General features: G+C 37.2%; 1 protein-coding gene across 5 annotated transcripts in view; it reads left to right on the top strand.

Moving 5' to 3' along the window:
* The window catches only part of AASDHPPT (aminoadipate-semialdehyde dehydrogenase-phosphopantetheinyl transferase), a 31,126-nt gene extending 12,859 nt beyond the window's left edge, over positions 1 to 18,267 (top strand). For 4 of the 5 annotated variants that reach the window (XM_071434168.1, XM_071434167.1, XM_071434171.1 and 1 more), the window contains exons 3-6: positions 1,149 to 1,270; positions 1,983 to 2,144; positions 8,813 to 8,890; positions 14,302 to 18,267. In XM_071434168.1, coding sequence (XP_071290269.1) covers positions 1,149 to 1,270; positions 1,983 to 2,144; positions 8,813 to 8,890; positions 14,302 to 14,460 — 521 coding nt within the window. In that variant the 3' untranslated portion in view covers positions 14,461 to 18,267. The remainder of the gene's footprint in view (positions 1 to 1,148; positions 1,271 to 1,982; positions 2,145 to 8,812; positions 8,891 to 14,301) is intronic. The other variant, XM_071434169.1, reaches the window with a different exon arrangement.
* Positions 18,268 to 20,392: the final 2,125 nt, after the last annotated feature.

Genomic DNA, 20,392 nt, shown 5'->3' with positions numbered 1-20,392 from the left:
TTTACCCATGGTTGAGGATGGGGAACATAAGCACAGAAAAGGAAAGTTCCTTGCCCAGTCAACTCAAAAAAATTACTGGCACAACTAGTTAGAATCTGCATCTCAAGCAATTATTTAGTGAGTGAGTTCTTCAGAGTAGTGTGGTATTGGGAGGGGGAAAATGTTGTGGATTAAATATGACTAATGTTATATTTTTAGTAGGAACATTGAGTAACCTATCAAAGAACTTGTCTCAATATGTGGAATTGTCTCTATCCAGATTTTTATTATCCCTACTAGAGAAAAGAGATTGTTTTCTGCCATTGTCTCTTTAGCCACCTGTAAGTCCAGTTGGACTTGGATGCTTGCATGGGATACTGATTAACACAGGCTATGGGTAGTCAAGCTTGTAACAAGATTCACAGATTTCAATGTACTATAGAAATGCCATTGATCAATATAACTGCCCACTGTAGTGTTTTCTAGAAGGCAAATTTAGACCACTAGGGAAAAGTGGTGTAGCCCCCAAAGGGCTGCTGCAGTGCCACTCAGCTATGATTATTTTTAGAGGTAGCTTGAATTTAATCTAAGGATTTGAAGGTTTGGTAGTTTAAGGCTGGATTTTTTGGAGGATTTTTTTTCCATTGGTATATTTCTTACTGTTATTATGGGCACCTCTCTATCCCCATTTTCTTCCAGAATAAATCCAATCCAAATAGCTTAATGTGTGTGATAAATTCGGAAGACTGTGCTGTTACAAGTGCTTAAAAAAGTGTTTCTTCTGTATCTCAGCATCCAAGGGTGGGAGGCAGAATAGCTTGATAAATTTTGACAAACAGCATGCTATTTTATAAAATGTTACTGGATCAAGCTGTCAGGTGCCAGAGACTATATATCCTACTTTTGTAGTTGAATATAAATTTTTTATGTTTATATAAAATTATCATTGGTTGAATACTTTGCTTTTTAGAGAATGCTGGAAATACTACATCCTGTGCAACCATCAGCTCACTGCTTTGAGGCTGTATAAATTCAAATTGTGGAGCAGAGTTGGTTCATAATCTTTTTTTTCTCATGAGGTTTTTCTAGAGCAATAATGTGAGGTAATTCATTTGCTTATTATTACTACTCTGTTAAAATTTCTGTAAATATCTCTGTCTGATTTATAGGTAGTAGCTCAATTCCAAATTTCTTTCACATAATGAAGCGACAGTTTACTGAAACAGAGTGGGATGTAATCAAGTCCATGAGTAATGAATGGATGCAGCTGGATATGTTTTATCGGCACTGGGTAATACTTCTTTTCCTATTTAATGTCTGCAAATATTCACATTCTTTTCTGATGTAATTTTTTATTTTCATTATAGTAAAAATGTAATCTTTTTGTATTTGCTTAGAATCGTAGAATGGTTTAGGTTGGAAAAGACATCTAAGATCATCAAATCCACCACTAAACTATGTCCCTAAGCACCACCTCTACCCATATTTTAAAGAATTTCAGAGTCACTCAATCACTTCCCTGGGCAGCTTGTTCCAGTGCTTGAAATGCCATTTGATGAAGAAGTTTCTCCTATTATCCAGTCTAAACTCCCCTGGTGCTGATACCATTTCATGTGAAGACATTTGTGGACTTTATATTTCAGTGATTATTTTAATATCAGAATAACTTTGAGAACCATGGTACAGCTGACATTTCCAATGGGATTTATTAGTAGTTTTAAACACATAGCCAAAACAAGATAAAGCATTTATATCTCTATGTGCCACTGAATAATTTCAGTTGCATATTTATTTTAATGCAGCAGGTTAGGCTGGGTATAAACTATGCTGATAACTTTTTCTCTTGATAATTTCATCAGTCTACCCTCACATTTACAGTAGTGTAAGTCTTAAATTTATTTTATCTGCAATGTGTGCTCAGAAGTAATGTTTATAGAGCAGTAAATAGCAGTTTAAAAAACAGCTTGTAGCCAGTATAAATAAAATACATTTTTGTCTTTTAGGCCTTAAAAGAAAGCTTCTTAAAGGCCATTGGAGTTGGAATTGGCTTCAACTTGCAAAGAATTGAATTTAATGTGTCTCCATTGCAACTGGAAATAGGAAAGGTGTCTAAGGAGACAAAGATGTTTCTGGATGGAGAAGAAGAAGAGGAGTGGACATTTGAGGTAAAGAAAATGTTTTCACTAGTGATAAGCAGTCTCAACTCCTTATCATTGCATTGCATGTTTGTTGCATGTTTGTTTGGTTTTTTTTTTAATTGCAGCTTTGCCTCTTTCCTCTGTAGAGCCCCATTGAGCTTATATTAATCAAAACTTAAAATATAAATCTGCAGCATTTTAAAGATTTTTTTAAGATTGCAAAGACGCCCCATAGATGGATTAGTCATAATGCCTTTTTGTTTTTTTCTGTGTCTGGAATATACTTCCTGCACTCTGGGAAGGACATTCCTATGCAGGAAGTTCACAGAAATATATTCCAGCCTGATTTCTTGAACAGGTCTAAGATTCTAAAGTTCTTCATCAGAAGATGTAGAATTGTTGGTCTCAATAGTCTAACTGAGTCTTAGAGTTTAGGCTTTTGTTTTCCTCCTTCAGAGTTACTGGGGCTTATCACTAAAACATCTGTCCTTTCAGATTTGGTAATCAATTATCAGTATCATCTCGGGTAGCGTAAAGGATGCATAGGGAAAAAACAGATAGGGACATGTTTACTGATGGACCTGGCAGTGCTGGGTTAACAGTTGGGCTTGCTGGCATTGAAGGTGTTTTCCAGCTGAGATGATTCTGATTCATAATGTTCTCAAATTATTTAATTACCTAAAACAAGCTTTAAAAACAAAATAAATGACAATCCATATCTCTACACCCCAGAGGCATGTTTATTCAACCCCTTTAAACAAAGCAAAAAATGGCACAAACTGTCAAGTGCACTTTTCAGTAAGATTATTCAGTTTCAAATACATATTTGCATTTTGAAAATACCTATATTGTTGGAGACAGCTGTTCCAATAGAGCTGTCTGAATGACTACTTTCTGCTGTATGTTTATTTTCTTTAGTATACAAACTACATGTACCCTGTGCATGTGGTCTGAAGGAATGAATGTTCCAGTAATGTTTAATTTCAGAATATAAGTTTTTTCTTCACAGTTCATTCCTTCATTGAGCACTCCTGTCCATTTTTGGTTTTGTGTTACAAGTCTATGCATACTAAATCAGTCCCCTTACTCAATTCCTATATAGTATAACAATATTAGTATGTCATGGAATTCACTAGTTGGAATTACACTGGCAAAAGAAGTTATTGGGAAGTTATTGGGAAAGCCTGTGGTAGGTCTTGTACCAGAATGCTTTCTGTCTTCCTGCAGTGTCCCATGGCCAAGGGAACATCTGCCTGTCTTCGCTGAATTCTGGAACTCCTAATTTTGGTGTTCAATGTGCCTATGGTTCATTGACAGAAATAGCCTGAAGACAATGATGCAGATAGCTCCCTGTAATACTTAAATGCTTTCTAATTGTTTGGATTTTTTCCTACTACTTAGTAATTACTGCTAGAACATTCATGCAGTTTTTGTCTGAGGGATGTCTCCACTTCCAAGCTTGCCCACCTGCTTCCCAAAAGTACAGTATTATAATGAGGCAGATTCTTGTATTTCAAAGAAAGGGCTTAATATCAAGTTTCCTTTAAATACAAGCTCAATTGGGATATAATTTCATTTAAATATCAACATTCATTAAAATTAAATAAATAAAATGCTTTTCAGTTACCAAGCTCTGGAGAGCCAAAAATTAAGCATAGCTTTACTTTTTTGTCTCTTCCCAAGTTTTCTTTCAATTTTGTGTCCGTTTTCTTACTTAGAACAGTCTTTTTTTTGTCTCATCACATTTTTGAAATAACCTTTTAGTTGAAAACACTAATTTTGAGAAATCTGAAAGTGTCACTTGTAAGACTACATATTACTGATACAGTCTTTTCCTTAGGTTCCCTGTTGTGCCAGTTTTACTTTAGGGAGCTTTTTCTATCAAATAAAAAAATATAATGACCTCACTTCTACATTCCAGAACTGCCTAAATCTTAGTGAAAGGAAATGATCAAAGAGAGCAAGACTCTTTAAAATTCAGTTATCACATATTTTTGATTGATTCATTTCAGTTTTTAAGAGAAAGATTTTAAAGCTTCTCTTTAAAGATAAGCTAATTTACTAAAAATGGAAGGGAGAAATAAAGGGGATTTTATCCAATTAAGTTACACAAAATATTCTGAAATCTCCTTCAGAAAGTACCATGTAATATGAAAAAGATAACTTTAAATTCATAAAGACCAAGAAAAGATCCTCCACCTTATACTTGTCATGACTAAAAGGTCAAGAGAAATACTAATGAATCAGAACAAATCAAAGCTGACACTATTTAGACACCCTGTAACTGTTCACAGTCAGAGCAAAGCCAATTCAAATTGGAGATAGAATTTTCTGTGAACAGTGCAGAAAGGTTTCTCTAATTTCATTGTAAATACCAAATTAACTACTATGTAGTTAATAGTTGACTCTGTGTGGTCCTTTCACCAAGGGCTTAGTTTTGCTAGAAGTATCTTTGCCCTCTTTCACACCCCGCATTTTTTGGCTTCAATGGAAGGCAGTTGATCAGAAATAGGCTCTTCTTGTTTGGTCTTGATGGAAGGATTTAGCTTGAGGGTCTTGGTTTTGTATATTACTCTAGAGATTGCTACGCAGATTCCCTTCAGCTGTTTTGGAAGGAGTTGGAGGAAAAAAAGCTTTGTTTAAAAGCATCAATTTCATTTTAAGATATGTCTGCTATACGTGTTAAATATGCTTTATTCATATAGACAATACATGCTTTCCTCATTTTAAAAAGGTGACTTTAGCTATTGCTTAACAAAGGACAGCTAGCCCAGTGGAGAGTGATAACAGTATTTTGTCAGGGTGTTGATTTAGGATGGAGTCATTGTGATGATGGTGATGATGATGATTATTATGGGTAATTCTGTATGCTCCGTTTACTTCCTTTGAAGAAAATAAACTTGGAAAATTGTACTAGTTTTATCTCTGGTACAGTTAATTTTCTTCTTAGTAGCTGGTGTAGTGCTGTGTTTTGAATTCAGGATGAGAGTAGTGCTGTTAACACATGGAAACAAAGTCAAGGACTCCAGTTTCTCATAGTACCCTGCTGTGTGGTATGAGCTGTCTACTACTATGACAAGAATGAAGTAATAGTTAATTCTAGTAAAAACAGAAGAAGTTGATTGAAAACAGCTATGACAAGTTCTAGAATTTAAAGAGATCAATGCAAGTTTATAAGATAGACAAATTTGTAGCAGATCTTAAATATGGAAAAATATATTGGCACAGGAAAAGGTTTCCCAGAGAACTTATGGATGTCCCATCCCTGGAAGTGTGTAAGGCTAGATTGGATGGGGCCCTGAACGACGTGGTATAGTGGAAAGTATCCCTGTCCAAGGCAGGGGTGTTGGAATGAGATGATCTTTGAGGTCCCTTCCAATGTAAGCCATTCTATGAGATTATGAAAAATAAATTCCTAGTTAGTGATTTGCAAAATGTTAAATATATTCGTGACCCTTTCCTTATTAGTCCCAGTTGTGTACAATTGATCAGGAAGAATAACTGGATAGTACTTACTGGAATCGATGTTAAAGAAGAATCTTAAATGAGACATAACACTTATTTTTGTATGTACCTCAATTTTGGATACAATTATTTCATACAGGAAGCACATGATTTATCCTAAACTTTGCTCTGGGATTAAGAATCACCTGTCGGGACTGCTGTTGCACAGATAACATTTTGCATTTTTTCACAACAAATATTTGCTTGATTTGTTTATATGCAAATAAATTACTTCCAGAATATGAATTTCAAAGAGAGATTACCTGGGTCAATTTGAAACATATTTAGTAATTGCTGGTGTGCAACTGTAGTTGGCATCTTTCACCCTCAGTAAGAGAAGTTAATCCTGTTGCATTGTCAGGAATAAATAAGAATAGAAACTTTCATTTCTAAGACTAGCTAATCCAACTGGATTCACTCATCAATCAGTTCTACTGGCTGGGAAGGTACAGATACATCATAAGCTGTCTGTTGTTGAGTGAATTCATAATGATTTGAATTCCAGACACATCATTCTGCCAAGTCTTTGAAATGAGATCATTGTAAATCTCTGTGTGCTCTAGTAACACTTTTGTTCTGTGCAGACAAAAACAAATTTTGGTCCATTATATGACTTCTGGTTTATAGAGAGGAATCTTAACAGAACAATCTCTCTACCCTGAAGGAATTCTATAGGATTGTCCTCTTTTTGTTAATTATCTATTTCCATTTAAGATACTAATTTTATAAGCTGATATAGCAATATCTCCAGGGAAACAAGCTGATTCACTGTTTTTTATAGTTTCAGTATGTTTCATTAATTCCATTGCTTAAGGTTTTTGCTGGCCACTAGTAAAGGCCAGGAAGGATGTTCCTTTCTGTATTTCATCTGGATTTACATTGCTCTGAAACAGCAAAGATAGATGAAGGGCATAGTTTATGTTTTATTGTAAGATGCTGAAAACTCTCTTGTGACCACAGAGGATACATGAAATAAATGAAATGGAACCTTTTTCATTTACTGTTCATTGGGCAGGGTCTCTGCAGGGAAGGTCTATCTAAACAATCACTGCCTGTTAAAGGCAGCTTTGAACTGAAAACACCATTATTTTGCTAACAATATGTGAAATAGCATCTATAATATGTTTTTAGTTGAACAAACAAGAAGTAATATAAGTTGACCTCTTAGCTGATAAAAAGAAAATTCTGTGCTTAAAGTTGTTTGCAGATTTCTGATTACAGCTGTAAGCCACTGCTGAATGTGCTGTACTGTGCCCTCTGTTCTGATCTGTCTTTGACCTCTTGGACGTGCAAAAAAAATGAAGAAGGGTGGAAAATGAAGCAATTAAAAAGAGGATACAGTAATTTTTCCATCTAGAAGAACACAAAACACTGCCACCCCAGAACTATAGAAATGGTTTAGCAACACCTGATCAAGTATCTAGTATTCAGAGTCTTTCTTATTTTTGAGGAAGTTACAGAAATGTACACACTGACTACAAGTGTTACCTCTGAGATAGCATTCTTTATGCTTGACTTACTTTCAGTTTTGGATCCTAGTCAAGGAGTGGAAAAGCCAGTAAAATACCCCATAGGAAGTACATTAATAGCTCTTGCAGTCATATAAAGTACTGCTTATTCTATAGGTTTATTAGCTTTTCTTATATGAAATATTTTTCTTAATCTAGACAGAATTGAAATATTCATTTTCTTACTAGCACTTTGCAGAAAGGTATGACAGCACAGGCTTGATGGGGGTTTTTTTTAAGTAGGTGAGGTTTCTAAAGTTCACTGCTAAAGCTGTCAAATGGGCACAGTTTTGGTGCTGAAGAGATCAAAGTAAAAGCACAGTTCTATTTCCTCACCAGCACCTCTCAGCCAAGGCACTGTGTTTGCCAGACAGGTCCACCAACCTTACAGTTGTCCTGGTGCTACACATGACTGGAGCAGCTGCTGCCTTGGCTGGGCTGGGCTGGGCTGAGTAGGTTTGAGCTAAGCAGCTGGGCTTTTTTCAGTATACATATATATGTTTTTATATATATATATATGTATATATGTATGCACAGGGCTGTTTTGGAATCACAGGAATGGTATCCTGGCAACTGAAGCCTTTGAAAATTCTGCATAGTAGATGAACTGTAGAAAAGCCTGATGCCCACTGACACCATTCTTCTAAAAGACATTTTGCTTAGATTAAAAGGGGAGAAAAATAAGGCAACCAACAACCTGTCAGAGGAAATAGGAGAAAATCCTGGTGCTTTCTTTATATTATAATATAGCGGTTAAAATATTTCCCAAGGAAGCCAAAATTGGAGATTCAGTCTTAAGTCCCAGGAGAATATCCCAATGACTTTCTAATTTTCAGATTAATGGCAATATCAAAATCTGTCACCTTCCTAGGTAAAATTCTTGTTATTCTTGATTTCTAGTTTAGAAAGTGTGCAGAAATTGCATGAAAACTTTTGAATAAATAAGCAGGGAAAATTTTATTTTGTCCCCTTAGATATATGTATTTTTTAAAGTCAATGGAATTATGGCTTGGCTATAGAATAAGCATTATTCAGAAACAGTAAATGTCTTTGGGGTTCTTTTTCCTGAAATTGTTTAGGATAAATTTTTAGTCTTTTTAGAAGAAAACACTTTCAAACCAAACTATTAAATGGATAAAACACTACATTACTAAATAGATAGTTATACATCTAAAAATTGTTGATTAGTATTTACACATAGCAGTACACAGACTGTGTCAGGAATTCAAAGTTGTGCTGTTACATGCTGTCTGAAACCAAGAGGGAAAGAGTCATTGGTTTAAGTTTACACTGACATCACTGTTTTTCAGAATACCTTCTTGAGGTTCACAGTTCATCTCCCTGGAAAAAGATAACTAAGATGGGTTATATGGTTTGGGACTTAGAAGGAACTGGTAAAGGAATGCTTAGGTCACAAACTTGAATATAAATATTTAAAAATGGATAAGATGGTGGTAACCTATAGTAATCTGTCCTCAGCCCTGTGAACATTTAATGTGTCTGCATCATTGAACTCTAGGAAAACTGCTAAAAAGTACTATTGCTTTTTGAATGTCATTATTTTAAAGTATTTTAAATGATCTTGTGCTATTGTTCTGAACCATACTCTAAACACTTATATAGTCTGTACTCTGGAAACAGTAAAGAAAATGCATTTACAGTGCCATTCTTCATCTCTACTAGGAAACCCGCTTGGATGACAATCATCATGTTGCAGTGGCACTTGGGAAACAGGAGGGATTTGCACAGAAGGATTCTGATGTAAGGAATTGTGAAGTAGTTCCATCTCTTGGTGATCACTTGAATATAAACTTAGGCTGTAGCTAAAAGGGTGTCATCTCATATACAGGGCCAAGAAGAAGGCTTATCTTAGGCATAGTATTAACCAGAACCAAGCAGTGTTACTGAAGTGTTTCCTGTAGTTCTGTTGTGCCTATTTCAGGAAAGGTCTGTGAAGGAGAAATAGTTTCAGAGGATAGCAACAGATAATGTCAAGTCTGTAATGCATGTATTTAATGTGTTCATTCAAGAGAAGATTAAGTGATTTTTGTCACAGCCTGCTAGTACTCATGTGGGAAAGATGGTTTTCACAGAGGGAAATGGAAACAGTGAACCAATCTGGACTGCTAAACTTGCTGACACCTCACCAAGTTGATTATAGTGGGGGACTGTCAGTGTGTGTATCCCAGAGCAGATCCATCGCTCAAACACCATTATGACAAGATAACCCCTGAGACAAGCAGCAACAACCAACAGATGGGAAGAACAGCAGTGTTAGTCTTTATTCCATGTGGTGTCTCTGTAGAGAGAAAGAGAAAAGCTACTTAAAAGCTTTTCATTATTTTCAGTGTAATTTAAAAAAGACCTCAGTCCTGAAAATAGCAATAAAAGTCAAATTTAAGGGACAGGCAGATTGGCAAGTTGTAGCCAAAACAGCCAGACAGTCAGCAAATGAGAGTGTGACAAATTGCCAGATTTTCTCTGTTGTTCTAGTTGCTCTCAAGAAAATTGGTTAGTTGTTTTCTGTTATTTAGATACAAAGATTCTACCAGGAACTAGAAAGAAAAAAGAAAATTAGTATAGGAATGGATAAAAGCATGGAAGTGGTAACGAACACTATCTATCATGGTAACAAAGTCTATGTTCATGGATAGCAAAGGGATGCAGACCTTTTAACTAGTATTGGTTAGATAGAGAAAAAGAGGTGTTAAACTACCTTTGAGGATTTAATGTGATAAATCAGTGGACAAATATTTTTTAAGAAATTATGTGCATTTTTTTTGGCAGGACATACTTAAGTTAATTACCCAAGTATTCTACAGGAATCCAGGATTTTAAAGTATTGACTTTCACCATCATGGTGACTTAGCTTAAACGTACCATAGAAAAAATAGTCCTGATATCAAAGGTTATGATGAAAAGTCTTTGAATCAAGAGTCTCAAAGGCTTACTTGTCTACTGACTAAATTTATGATGGCCTAAATTTCATTATTTCAGTTTGATAAAGGAAAGTCATTTTAAGCAGAACAAGAGCACATTCTGCGACTCCCCAGTAAGGAAATTAAGTGAAAATTTATGTACTGTTGCATTGTGCCTCTTTAGGCCTCTTTCTAACAGGAACATGGAGGAAATGAACATTACCTTCTCTCTTTGTAAAAGAACCATAAAAATTATTCTATTTATTGCTAGATGTGTTGAAAGAAAAAGTTGTTGATTCTAGCTTAACGTGTGTGTAAATGTTACCCAGTTGTTTTAGGATGCCAGTGTTTGTGTCTGTTCCCTCTCTGCAATCACAGGAGTAATTCATTATGGCCTTCTTGCAGAACATCTATTTTCAGCTTTCTTCACAAAATGATGGCATGTGCCTACAATTCCCAGGAAAGACCAATTGTTATGTCAATGTACTGTAATTAAAAATCTATAGTGTCAAGAGTCTTACCAAAATGGTAGTGACTGCTATATGCATGAGGAAGCAGAATGTTTATCTGTGCTCTTAACCTAGATCTAGACATTTATCTGAGGCTAGTCTCAATAAAAGATGACTGAGTTTAAAACTCTTTATAAATCCTGTGTAGGATATAAAGCGTCTTCTGTCTATCTCTTGCTGTACTTCACAAGAGTTGTGATGCATTCTGTCAGGACACGCTTCCTTCAGACAAGCATGTGCTGTGGTTCAGACTACATCTCTTAACAACTACTTAGCTCAGAGGCTTGGTTCATATTTGGTATGCATCTGTCATGTCACTTGCATGGCTCTAGGCACCACTCCTGCAGCTTTACCTCATCTACAGAATGTCAGATGAGCAAAAATGTCTCAACACCATGTCACTTGTGTAAGCACGTAAAGTGAGAGGCAGCTCAATCTTTTTCACTTTCAGTCTGCATTGACAGCTAAGAGTTCTTCTGTATTGTTACAACAAGCACAAACCATTTTGTTGTCTCTGCATTTATTCTTAATACTAGCCTATTGCTCAAATACTGACGTGGAGAATTTTTGCTTTTTGCCTATTTACTGACCTACCTTCACTGATGTGACAGAAAGGGATAACAAAATCCTCAAAACTGACCTTGGACCAAGTCACCTCCAGCACTTGGATGTAAGGAAGGAAGGTCTAGATGGCACAATTTTGAACAAATTCCCCAAATCTTCTGCTGAAACTCAATGTGCTGGAGTGCCTCTGAAGTGCCTGTACACCAGTGCACTCAGGATGAGGAATAAACACGATGAGTCACAGATCTGTCTGTGGCTGCAGGGTTCCAACAGCATGAGATGGTGGAATTCAGGATCCTAGCAGTGAGGAGGACTCACAACCCTTAACATGAGGACACCAAACTTTCTCCTCCTCAAAGGAGAAAGAGTGGTCCTGTGGGATAGGGCCTCAGAGGAAAGCCAAGGCCAAGAAAGCTGCTTTTGATTCAAAGATCATCTCCACTCTCAAGACAGTTCCATCTCATTGCATATGAAGTCAGGCAAAAAGGCCAGGAGGTCTGCATGGATGAACAGGCCAAACTTGGCCAACAGGCCAAACATCTGCATGGATGTCCTAGCCAAACTTGGACATAGAAAGAGAAGCATACAGAGGGTGGGAGCAAGAGTGGGTAACATGAGAAGAATACAGAAATATCTGAGCATCCAGGGATGAAGTTTAAAAAGCTAAACCTTGAAGCAGTCCAGCTGGAGAAAGATTGTCCTTCTCGGACATCCCGGCTGGCTATCCAGCACCGCTAGCAGTAGTGGGGCACTATCCCAATCTCTGTGGTTCAGGACAGCACCTGAGGCAAACACTCTGTGCTATGACAGCAGTGCTACCTTGTGGTAGGATGTGGCTTGGCTTATGGCTACAGTCAGCAGAAATAAGAGAGCGCTCTCCAGCTGCGGTGAATCCAGGTTTATTGGGTCCCAATAAACCAACAACCGAAGAGAGCGAGGCAGGAGTTGCAACAGCTTATAAGGAGGGAGGGACACAAGGGAAGAGTCAGTCCTTGCACAAATAGGGTTCCAGAAGGGAGTGGGATACAAAAGATTGACTTAGGAAGAACACCAATGGGGATAACTTGAGGGTGGGGCCCGGCCCCTGAGCCAATCACTCAACGCTCTAGCTGGAAGTTTCTAGAGAGTTCTAGAGAGAAGGGTGGGAGCACTGAGTGACGGACAGGGCACCAGGGAGGGATTTGAGAAAGGGTACATTGATCTCCAAGGCAACTGGGGAGGAGTTGGGATAACTGGCAGCACAAGGGAGGGAAGGGAGAACTAGGGCAAAACCATTGCATGATAGGGGGAACAGAACAGTCCAACTTATACAGACACAACACAACAAAAGCTCAAATAGAATTTAATCTGATTTTCTTTGAACATCCTGGGATGTTCAAAGCAACAAGGAGCACTTCTGTACGTGCAAAGAAGCCAGAGGAAAGGGTTTTACTCAACAAGCCTAATACTGAAAGAGGCTGAGGTGCTGAATGCCCCTTTTGCATCAGTATTTGTTAGCAAGACTGGATGTCAGGAATCCCAGGTTGCAGGGATGAAAGAGGAAGGAGCAAGGAAGATGTGCCCTTGGAGGAAGAGGATTAGGCCAGGGAATGCTTGAGCAAACTGGATGAGTGTAAGTCAGTAATATTTATGGGATACAGCTGGCATTGCAAGGCCCCTCTCAATAATCCAAAGATTATTGAGTCCCCAAATATCACGGGGACTGGGAGAAGTGCCCGAAGACTGGAAGAAAGTATAGGAGAAGTAGGACCCAAGCAATTACAGGTCTGACAGCTTCACCATGACTGCTGGAAAGGCGGTAGAACAGCTAGTCCTGAGCACCATTTCCAGGCACAGCAATGACAAAGAAATCACCAAGAGTGGTCAGCCTTTGCCAAGAGAAAATCATGCTCTACCAACTTGGTAAATTTGTGTCATGAAATGACTGGCCTGGTAGATGAGGTTAGAGCAGTGGGTAATTGTCTACCTGTATTTCAGTACCTTCTGTCTCTGGCACTGTCTCTCATAAGATCCTCCTAGAAAAATGCTGAGAGCTGGGTAAGCAAACAGTGATGTATATTGGAAACTGGCTGAATGTTTGAGCCCAGGGTGTGGTGATAGAGATACAAGGTCTGGTTGGAGGCCAGTTACCACTGCTGTGCCCCAGGGGTCAGTACTGGTCCAGTCCCGTGTCACATCTTCACTAATCAACTGGATGATGGTGCAGTGCACCCTCAGCAGGTTTGCTGGTGACACCAAACTGGGAGGAGTGACTGCTACACCAGAGGGCTGTAGTGCCACACAGAGAGACTCTGACAAGCTCATCAAAAATGAGTCAGTTTGTCTGATGTACTGAGTAGCACCACTGCAGAGGAGCCCTACTGAATTTTATGAAATATTAAACATTAAGAATAGGTCACTCCAGCAAATGCCTATTTAGAAGAATCAGCTATATTTACGTTTGATTCATGCAGGCTGTACTATCTGCCCTGCTGTCTCCAAACAATTACATTTGGAGATGGCATACAGCAGGGTGCACAGTAGTGTGCTCAAAAAAAAAAAAAAAAAAAAAAAACAAAACAAAAAAAAAAACTGAAATCTTTTTCTTCTTTGAAATGTGATTTTCTTTTTCTTGGAGTGATGAACCTAACTTGGAGACTGTGACACCATCATCTCTAATATCTCAGTCCACATTTAATTGGTTTTAACACGGGGAATTGCAGGTTGATTGTGACCACTTCAGTTTTTAAGTAGCACTTGAGTCTGAGAGAAGCATGCAAAACATCAGTGACTACTGTATTAAAATGAGTACAAATAGGTACACCTAGTGGAATAAATCCTCACACAATTGACTCAAATAACCTTATCTGCTGAAGAATGAAGTACAATTTGTTTGATGGTGGTCTTTCTCTTTACTGGACTTAAATAGTCATTCTGTCATACTTGCAGCATTCTGTAGCCCTTATTCCATCAGTTTTGTGAACTGTGTTTCAACGAAAAGCTCAGTTTTTCTGTGTGGCCTGTTACGTGCTTCTAATAGTGACTGCATAGCCTAAATGAGGTGAAGTGACATTAGTCTCAAATATAGACTGTCTTCTTTCTTCTTCAATTAGCAATGTGTAGTTTAAATGTGACAGAAAATTTTACAGGAAGAAAATTGATATTTATTGATTCATGTTGTGCTAATATGTTTTTTCTTTAGGTCCATTCCATGGAGCCTAACCAACCACAATTTACATTATTGACTTTTGAAGACTTAGTTGCATCTGGTATTCCTGTAGCACCTGAGGATTCTGCATATTGGGACAATTTCTGTTCAAAGCAGGAGGGTCCAGTGAGACAGAGTTCACATTCAAGATAAGACTGTGTATAAGAAAAAGAAACTTGACAAAGTTCTTACGCTGTTATCCTGTTTAATTTGAAGTACATGAATAAGTGCACATATGTAAATAAAATGTATCTTTCTCTATTTAAGCTGACAACCTGATTTTCATGACACTTCATTGGAATTCTAAGGAAGACATGTTTCCTTTCTGAAGGAATTCTGAATCAGAAGCCTAAACCAACATGCCTTTTTGCATCTCCTTGCCTGTGGTTCTTACACTTCAGTAATTATCCAGGCTAGGAACAGAAAGCAGCTGTACAATAATGTTGTTTATAATGAACAAGTGTTTATAAAAATGTGTTTCCATACTAATTTATGCTGAAACTTAAATTATGATACTGCTTTTTCTCTTACAAAAATTATTCATTTATTCTCAGATGGATGAATAAAAAAAATGCTACAAATTCTTATGCTGTACAACACTTGGTGTTTGTGTAATGCCAGGCTGTAAAGGTCTGTATTAGTCTTGGAGGTACATGTGTGGACGGGAATTAACTTACAAATAGTCTTTTCACTTCTTATCTTTGTTTATTAAAGCTTCCTGTATTCAACTTAGTATTTGTCTTTTAACAGTTCTTTTTTGTATTTTTTTTCCTCAGCAACAGATGCAAGCCAAGCAGCAGTTCAATTTTCCTAGGCTTGCATTTGCATCAGTCATGCGGGGAAGGAAGCTCAAAGAAAAAAGAAAGCTATTTACTTTTTTCCAAATAGTCTTGTAATGTCTGATGACAGAACATTTTACTGTCCTAGCATCAAATGAAGGTTTCTGGAGATCTGTAGATCTTGAGTGCGCATCTAGAGTATTTTGTCTTCTTTTTCAAAATAAATCCTGTTTTGTGCCATTACTTCTCACTCTTGTTTCTGGAAATCATAGATACAATGTGGTCCATCTAAATTTGAGAAAACATACTGAACAGAATGATCTTTGCACAAAAATAATTACCTTCTGTCCTGCGGTTAAACATAGATCTTCATTGAATTTGGGGTTGTGTACAACTGGGATGCACCCTGTATTCTGGTGTACACCATGAAAAGGAGAATCTACTTGTAGTGTAACCACTGAATCTATCCCATATTACAAAGATGAAGAAAATTTTGTGAGAGAGGATGATTTTTATAACTATTAAACAAGCATTTGGAGTTCTGAACTCCATTGAATAATTCTGAATTCAACATGCTGCTAAACTCTCCTGCTTCCAGTGCTGATTAATTTTTTTCCATTTCTATGAGTCTCTCATCCTGCATGCTAATCATAGTTTTTAATGTTGTGCTTTTTTTCCCCTCCAAAACTGCAAATCAGTGAAGCAATGACTCTTCCCTTCAGTCTCCACAGGGGCAAAATTAGATGTTCAGTAACTTCAAATCTGAAGTTTAAAAAAATACAGAATACCTTATATACAAATTCTAAGTCATGTATTCCAGAGTGTTTGTCTTTTAGAAAAATGAAATTCAATTTGCAATAAATAATTTGCAATCCACAGAGGTCCAGTATATGCCAATCAGTCACTGGACCCATCAGTTGCAACTTTGCCAGACAGTTTGAAGTTGCCAACTTTTTTGCTAGGCCAATGAATCAAACTGCAAATATGGGATGAGCTGAATAGAAGAATTTCCAACCTAGATTTCTGGGAATAAGAGAATTAATTTCATATTAGAGATTAGTTATTTTTGCATGAAAGCAGTGTCTCAAACCAGAAATTTTCTTTCATTGGAAAGAGTTTTAAAAGTATTAATGAAATTATTTATAATATTGTGCTTGCATGTAAGTAGAGGACAAGCCAATTTTGTTAAATTAGAAAATTGTGCTTGGTTTTCTTGCAAGATATATGATAGTTTTCAAGACTGTATCTAATTAGGAAGAGTTTGTTTTGGTTAGTTTTCCATTAAGTAAAATCTTAGTTTAGAGTGGTTCATAAAGAATTTTCTAGAAGACTGCAGTTTCTCACAGTGTGATTTTTTTCTGTCTTTTAATTTACACTGAGGTGTTTGAAAAATAAGGTCAATCTCTTTTAATTTTAATAGCAATTAGGTTAGGTGATGGTAATGCCTTTTGAAGAACCACTTGAGTCAGGTTGTTTTACGTCATTGCAAATGGACACAATTGTTATACTTGCTTTTACCTCAGTGGGAAAGAGCAGCTAGATCATTATGGAATGTTTGGCTAAAAGCATGCTGCTAAAAGGCCAGCAGGACATTCTGACTCCTTATGAATGTGAATGATTCTTAAAGTCAGAAGTAAGTTTTTCTGGATATCTGTGCTGTGGAGGCACATACTGAAATAAGTGCTGTTAGTGTGTACAAATAAATTGATGTTATTTCACAGTTCTAAGATAAATTTCTTTTTTAATTCACCATCACACTTTTTGCTGATAAAAAAGATAATTGAGCCTTTTCCCCAAACAAGGCCACAACACTGACATTTCCACAGAATACAGAGCCAATGGCCACAGAACCCCTCTGCCATTTGAGAACAGCTCCAGCTTCCCTTGCTAGGGTCAAGCTGTCGGCCCAATCCAGGGTAGGTGAGCTGACCTTTCCTGTCTCCCATCATTCTTCTTTCCCATTTACATCTAAAAGCCTCAGGGCCTTTCTTTTCCTTTTCCAGAGCTCCATTCCTTCATCTGTTTTGTTTTCTATATAGTGTCCTTGACATAGCTGTACCACATGCCTGTGAGGGTAAGAAGCTGTAAAAACACAAGCTCTGCTCCACATGAGCCTTTCCCAGCAGTTGCTGCAGCTGGGTAGACTTTTCCCCTATGGAACAGCATTGACCCATCCTCCCGTTTCTCAAGTTCTCAGATTTTGGTCTTAGATTAGATCCTAGGTTGTCCTAGGTGGCATATCAACACAGTGTTTCTGAGAAGTATTTCTTAAGTCTCTGATCAAAAAATAAATTTCAAAAGTTTTGGTCTGCAGTGAAAAGATGGTTAAAAGTGAATAGATGTGTTTTAGTTTGGACTTGTTCAAAACTTTTTGTATCTTACATCAAAAACGGTCGAGTGGATTAGGAGCTTCAGGGAGTAAAACTGGGTTCAAGGCAGTTAGCAACTGTGTGACAAGAGACAGATGCCATTTGGTGTGAAAATTGTAACTGAAAAGTGGATCATGAGAGTTCACTCAGCCTTTTACAGAGTCTGTAAACTTACACAAGATGTAGATTGTTACTATCTTATGGGATCAAGTCCACTGATGTTAATCAAGTATGCTCAGACAAGAAATCAGAGGTGCATCAACAGAAAAAATGTATATATGGTTGTTATATGTGTGCTCTGGGAAGCATCTGGGGAACAGCTCAACTTTACCATCTCTACCCAAGACACTGCAATAAGGAGATGATTTGTAATAAGGAGATGATTTGTGAAAAAGTTGAAAAGATGGTTATACAAGTCAGCATAGAGTGGCCTTTGTTGGAGCTTTACACGATTATATGCTACATTCTACAAAGATAAGTGGTTCTCAGCAAAATTGAAACCATGTCTAAAACAGCAATTGAGACTGTCAGCCTTAACTGCTGCCTAATTCTGCAGGTGTGCTTCATTATCCTCCAGAATTCAGTTAGTTTTGATTACTTTGCTCTTTGTAGAAAATGTAAGCATGAAAATAAATTCTAAATTTTCAAGGGAGACAGCATTTGAAATAAGGTTTGTTTTTTTCAAAAAGTAACTTTTTGCAATATGTTATTTTCTTGCTCTGCACAGGCAGATTATTATTATGAATCCTGTTTCTTCTAAGATTGGGTATAATTTCTTTACTGCAATAAAGTGTGGACTATTTTGTGTTTGAGTTGTCTGTTTGTGGTTATTATTTTATCTTGCTATTACTTAGATTGAGACAGAGGTAAGATTATTGAAACACTTGTCTAGCACTCCTTTGCGATTTTGGAAACAAATTATGGGACCATTAAACTGTACATTCTTAATGACATCCTTTGGATGAATCTTGCAGCCAAGGTCTGGACCAGTTCTCCACTACTTAGCTTTCAATTTTAATTTTATAACATGCAACCCAGTTTCTGACAAATAGGACATAATATTGGTGCATTCTGTGCTGGAGTCTTTCTCATCTTGTGGTCGAAACTGGCATAGTGTGAAGTTTAGCACTCTTAGGAGGATGAACATTTTCAAATACTAGACTACAGTGCTGCCCAGTGTTGCTTAAAATGAAATTTCTGAAGATTTGTTTTTTAATTAGGACATGGAACACAAAGGTTTTTTAGGCTGTAGTAGGAGCTTCTTCACACAGAAAAAGCTCTTTTACTTGCACAAGACTTTCTTTAAAATATGTGAAAACCTGTTTGTATTTTTAAGTGAGTTAAACAGTAAGGAAACGGGTATTTCAATTGAAATGCATCTTCTGTTTTCCAACACCTCTTAAGAGTACTTCAGAGGTTTGCCAGGATGCTTGCCAGATATGTCCTAAGGATTTAGTGATGCCTTTTGACATTTGGAGCAGGAACACCAAGATTCCCAGCATTATCACGATGCAATGCCAGACCAATAGGCAATGCCAGAACTTGGAAGGACTTTAGGAGCTTTGATAAATGGTAATGCTATAGTTATAAATGGCAAAGCTCTGAAGGGGTTGTATAAGAGTTTTCTTCAGGTTCATACTTTTAAAAGTTGTATAAATGTCTCACTTTGGACTTGGTAATTACCTCATAAACACAGGCATTTAAGTCTAGCCAGATATTCCACAAAAACACTGAGATTTTCATGGTATACTTGCCCTTTTTTTGTTAAAACACCTGAGTAGACAGGTACCTCATTTCTGTCCTGTTTCTCTGTGTGTTGGTGTGCCTTGTGCTGTGCCCTTGGTAGCATAGGACCTCTAACACACCCACCTGAGGTACTTTTGCTGCAACAACTTTCTGTGGGGCTAGTCCCAGCATGCTGACAATTCCTGCTGGCAAAGTTGTCTTTGAGCTGAGAAGAAAATGTATTGGTACCATTACCAAACTCTAGTAGATTAATGGAAAATATGAGTAAAGAAATTAAATGTAAAGACTTTAATGCTGTAATGCAAATGATGAAAAGTAAATATAAAAGAAAAGGTATATTAATGCTAGCTTTTAACTCACATTAGTTCTTAGTTTTGCTTTGTTCTAAGTTTTCAAAGCAGCTGAACTTGCTTCAACCCTATTATTTGGGCTTCTGGGGTTTTTTCCCCTCAAGGTTAAATAGCATCTGTGTTACAACTTCAAAGTCCCAGTTAAGATTTCCCAACTGTGAGTTTCTCTTATCCCTGTAGCTTAATGTTTCCAGACTTGGTTCAGTGTTCTAAAAAATTGCTTTCCTTTAATCATGAAATAGGCTGAAGTTCACCCAAGCAGCCAGTCACATCCACTAAATCCCTGGGAATCTTTGTCCAGAGGCAGAAGTCAGGAGCTTGGTGTGCCCTGCTTCAGCAGCCTGGTGCTGCTTGAGCAGGCAGTGATGTCTCATCTGTTGGGTGTGACACTGGTTTGCTCAGAGAAGGAGAGGACATGCTCCTGCTGCAGGGGCTCTAAAGCTGCCTCCTGCTTTCTGGAATTACCTCGCTCAGCTGAGTGATATTGCTGCATGATGTCACTGAATATCAAACTCTCCATGGTGTGACTGTTTTGATTTTTTGTTTTGCAGTGTTGGAGTCAAACATTCTGCCCATGAATTTGCTACCACCTGTTGTCACCACTATTTTCAGTTTTTGCCTTTGTATGAATATACCACTGGTTTTGGCTTTAAGGTATCATAGATAGCAATCTTAATAACTAGTGCAGAAGGGAAATTCAATAAGACTAGCAAAAATATTAATAATCTTAATAAAAATTATTACAGATTTTATATGTATTATTGCATGTTGTATGTAGTAAGCTGTATATGTAATATTTTACAATAATAATAAATGTACTATATATTTATATATGTGGACT

This window comes from Agelaius tricolor, unplaced genomic scaffold, assembly GCF_023055355.1.
Source record: "Agelaius tricolor isolate 1412-34295 unplaced genomic scaffold, bAgeTri1.0.p SCAF_9, whole genome shotgun sequence".
Classification (NCBI taxonomy): domain Eukaryota; kingdom Metazoa; phylum Chordata; class Aves; order Passeriformes; family Icteridae; genus Agelaius; species Agelaius tricolor.
Note: the sequence above shows the minus strand (reverse complement) of the source record. Positions and strands in the feature narration are given on the sequence as shown.